Raw genomic sequence first — 4,925 nt, 5'->3', positions numbered from 1 at the left:
GGCATCATGTGAGGATATATTGAATAAAGAAAAGGTATTGAATGTAAAAGAAGGAACTGGTCAAGACATGTTAGAGAGACAAAAGTTACTATGGAAGAAATTGTCAGAGAGAAATGTAAAGATGTTGGAGAAATGGAAAAAAGAAGAATGGTTTAATAAATTGAAGAAGGAATGGAAAAATTATGAAGAAACATATTCAGAAAAAAAAGTGGAAGTATTAGAAGACAGAGTAAAAAATCCTATGTTAGAGAAACAAAAAAAAATATGGAGAGAGTGGTTAAAGCATCATTTAGGGGTTACAGAACAATGGAATGAAGAGAGCTGGTTTATAGGAGTGTTGAACGATTATGAGAAAGAGAATAAAGAATTACAATCAAAAGAAATAAAAAATTCATCGGAGAAAATTGAAAAAGAAGAAAGAACAATAGATAGCGTAAAAAAAAAATTGGATGAAACAAAAAAGAAAAAGTTGATATGCAGATTATGCATAGAGATATATATGGCAATATTAGAAGAGTGCAAGAAGGAAGAATTGGAATCGATGAGAAATGAGTATCTTAAGTTATATATTGAAGAAAAAAAAAAAAAAGAGGAAATGTATGAAAAAGAAATAGGGAAAAAAGAAAGGGTTGATGTGAATAAAAAAAAGAAATGGAACATTATGATAGAGATGGAAAAAAAAGAGAAAACTGGAATGATTGAAGTTGATCAAATGAAAAAATGGAATATTCTAATAGAAATGAAAAAAAAAAAATGGGATATTTGGAAAAAAGAAGATTGGTTTCTGGAGTGGAAAGAGAACTGGAAAAAGGAAGAAATGAAACATATGAACGAAATAAGAGTATTAGAAATAAATAGAAGCATGAAAGGAGGAACTGGAATCCAAGAATTAGAACAGAATATCCTATGGAACAGACAATGGATAGAAAAGCAAAGAAATATTCTAAAAAAAAAAAACAAACAAAACAGTCCTAAAGGATCTATGTCACAGAGACATAAAAAGAGAGAGGATATAGAAGATATTTCAAGTAATCTATAAATTACAATATTATAAAATTTGATTCGCATTATATATCATATATGGGAGTATATGTTTGAGAATAAAAATATACATAAAACATAAAAAGTGAATTCCAAATAAATTGAAGAGAAATATTATTACTTAATAAATGAGTTATCAAAAAATTATATTTGTAGAAAATGGTTATTATTTAAAAAAAACATATAAATTAGTTAATAAAAGGTTTTATTACCTCTTTTTTTTTTAAAAGGAAAAATGGAATGTTATAAATTATATTTAAGAGTTCATATATATATATATATATATATATATATAGTATTTGATAATTAATATATAAAGTTATTAAATAGATATATCCGAATTATGTGTAAAAATCATTTTAGAAAGTAATTCTAGCGTTATTAGTATATAAAATATGTTATTAACCTATTATGAAATCATAGTTAGTATCTTATGCAGAAAATTACAAATTAGTTATGCTCATTTGCCATTTGTAGAATAAATGACATTATAGACCTATTTTTAGTAATTTTAAGAATATTAAACGAATAAATTTTGTTTTATACATGTAAGATATGTGAGGAAAGTACGTATATTAAAATTCACATACTGGAGTGTAGGACTCTGATAAAATGTATATAAAAATAATAATATTTTTAAATTATTTTTGAGAAATTAAACTTTTACATGATATGCATTAATTGGTTCTTACAGAAAATTCATAGTGATTTGTATGAAGATACTTTTGTAGAGTATATCTTAACTCAAGTGATACACAAATAATAAAGTCAATATTAAGTATAATTTATAAATATTTATTATTTTATAATAGGATATTATAATAAACTCAATAATACAGATCTTTCTACATTTTGTTGATAAAAGATGTTATTAACCTTTTATAGTACATTAAATTAGTTTACTAGCCGTGTATGTACATGTTAGCCATGCACCGACTCTAGTTAAAAAAAAAATATAAAGTTATTTTTTTTTGCTTTTGTTTATTTTATTGTTGATTCATTAATTACCTACTTAATGACTTTTCTAGAGTATTAAACAAACTAGTTAGTAAAGAGCATGTATAACTAATTATACGTTTTTATATATATACTCGTTTTTATTATATATATATAATGATTTCTTATGATAAATAATATTTAATTTGAATTAAATTTTACTACATCATTTTATAGACCTATTAAATTGTTATAAATGAGTTTTTATTTACAAAGAATTAGTATCTTTTCTTAATTAAAAACATACATACAAATTATAACAATTAATAAAGTCAAAACTTTAATATATTGAATGTTATTTCAAAAATATGCATTGAATATAACATAAACATTATACTTTTTATATCTTAAGTTTTTATATAAGTAAAAATTAATTCTTTATTTAATTCCAATAAACGTCAACTTCCTCCCAAAAAAAAAAAAAATTTTAATTTTTTTTTTTTAATTACAAAAATGTATAAAATTAAAAATAAACAAAAATAAAACAAACAAAAAAAAATAGCTTTATATATATATATATATATATATATATATATATATATATATATATATATATATATTTTTTTTTTTAAACTAGCATCAGTGCATGGCTAACTCGTATATACACGACTATTAAACTAACTTAATATACTATAAAAGGTTAATAATATCTTTTATTAACCAATTGTATATACATCTTTGTGATAAAAAAAAAAAATGAAATTATTTTTTTTTTGTCTGTTTACGTTTGTTCAAATTAAAAAGAGAATTAATTTTTGTTACATGAAAAATTGAAGGAATGAAAAAGTATAATGTTTATGCTATATTCAATGTATATTTTTAAAATAACATTGAATAAATTATAGTTTTGACTTTTGTTAATTGTTATAAATTGTATGTATGTTTTTAATTAAAAGAATATACTTATTTTTGTAAATAAAACTTCCTTATAACAGTTTAAGATGCCTATCAAAAGATGAAGTAAAATTTAAATCAAATTAAATATTATTCATCATAAGAAACCATTATATATATAATAAAAACAAGTATATATATATTTAAAAAAAAGTATATTTATTTATACATTCTCTTTATTAACTTGTTTATTTAATACTCTAGCAAAATCATTAAGCAATGGTTAATAAAAGATATTATTAATCTTTTGTAGTACATTAAATTAGTTTACTAGTCGTGTATGTACAGGTTAGACATGCACTGACGCTAGTTAAAAAAAAATATATAAAGTTATTTTGTTTTGTTTTGTTTATTTTTTTTTTTTTTTGGTTGACGTTTGTTGGAATTAAAAAAAAGAATTAATTTTTACTTAAATAAAAACTTAATATATAAAAAGTATAATGTTTATGTTATATTTAATGTATATTTTTGAAATAACATTCAATATATTAAAGTTTTGATTTTATTAATTGTTATAATTTGTCTGTATGTTTTTAATTAAAAGAATAACTAATTCTTTGTAAATAAAATCTCATTTATAACAATAAACATATTTATTAAAAGATGCAGTAAAATTTAGTACATATTAAATATTATGCATCATAAGAAATCATTATATATATATAATAAATATATATATATATATTTGAAAATGTACATTCATTTATGCATGCTCTTTATTAATTTTTTTTGCTTAATACTCTAGCAAAGTTATTAAGCATCCAATTAATAAATCAACTGTTAGTTAATAAAAGTATGTATAATAACTAGCTAAGATATCAATGAAGAAAATTAGCTTTGCACAGAATGTTATCAATGTCAATTATGTATTTTTAGATAAATAAAAAAAAAAATTCCTTAATTTTTTTTAACATTTTGGTTTTGTAAAGAAAGATATTATTTTAAATTTTTATTTAAATTTGGTTGGAAGAAAAAGAAAGAACTTTAAGAACATATAAACTTAGGTGAAAAGCATCATTTTTAATCAAAGATATTATGTATGTATGTTTATATAAGATGTTTATTATATGTTAATTATATATTATTTATTGAAAACTTATAAATTATTAAATAATTAAACACTTTATCATCTTTATGCAACTTCACTAAAAAGGAAAAGCATAAACCAATAAAAATATTAAACAAATTATAAAAATGCTCTTTATTACATTATTCATTCAATACCTTAGCAAAGTCACTAAACGAGCAGTTAATAAAATAACTGTTTAAAATATTATAAATATATTTTAATAGTCAATTAATAATAGAGTTATAAATGTTTTAAAGAATTCTTACCTTTCTACACTTATTCCTAGATTATTTTCTAAGAGCAGTCTACATACTGTTTCTAATACTTGGTCAATAAATGGTATTATTAACCTATATTAATTTATGTTAAAAAGTATTAAATGAATAAATTATATTTTGTACATATTCTTTATTAATTGATCATTTAATGTCCGCTCTAAAGTAATGAACAAGAAAATTAAGAACATGTAGAGATGCCTCTACTGATTTTATTTACTAAGAATTTATATTTTATCAAACCTTTTTTTTCTCTTTCATATATACATATGGTTAATAAAAGATGTTATCAATCTTTTATAATACATATAATTAGCTTACTAGTTAGGAAAATACAAGTCAGCCATGTATTGATACAAGTAGAAGAAAAAATACTTTAATATTTTTTCTTTTTTTGTCGGTTGCATGACTGGTTAATAAAAGCTATTTTTAACCTTTTTCAGTACAATATACTAGGTTACTGTATGTGTATATACAAGTACCCATGTACTGACTGATTAACAAAGGATATTATAATTTTTTTTAGTACACTAAGCTATTTTGTTGTATGTGTATGTACAAACTAATATGTACTGACACTAATAAAAAAAAAAATAATTTTTTTTTTGGTGAGAAATTTTTAGTAAATAAAAATTTATTTATCTTTTATA

At 20.6% G+C, this 4,925-nt stretch overlaps 1 protein-coding gene across 1 annotated transcript; it reads left to right on the top strand.

Moving 5' to 3' along the window:
- Positions 1–67: 67 nt before the first annotated feature.
- Positions 68–1,039, top strand: PRELSG_0031200 (surface-associated interspersed protein (SURFIN); the record flags this gene model as incomplete). The annotated part of the gene is made up of 1 exon (XM_028676245.1): positions 68–1,039. One exon carries the CDS (start codon positions 68–70, stop codon positions 1,037–1,039), a length of 972 nt encoding a protein of 323 aa, XP_028531214.1.
- Positions 1,040–4,925: the final 3,886 nt, after the last annotated feature.

The sequence above is a fragment of the Plasmodium relictum genome (genome assembly GCF_900005765.1).
Source record: "Plasmodium relictum strain SGS1 genome assembly, contig: PRELSG_00_v1_451, whole genome shotgun sequence".
Classification (NCBI taxonomy): Eukaryota; Apicomplexa; class Aconoidasida; order Haemosporida; family Plasmodiidae; genus Plasmodium; species Plasmodium relictum.
The sequence above is the reverse complement of the archived record's forward strand: the minus strand, read 5'-3'. Positions and strand labels throughout refer to the sequence as shown.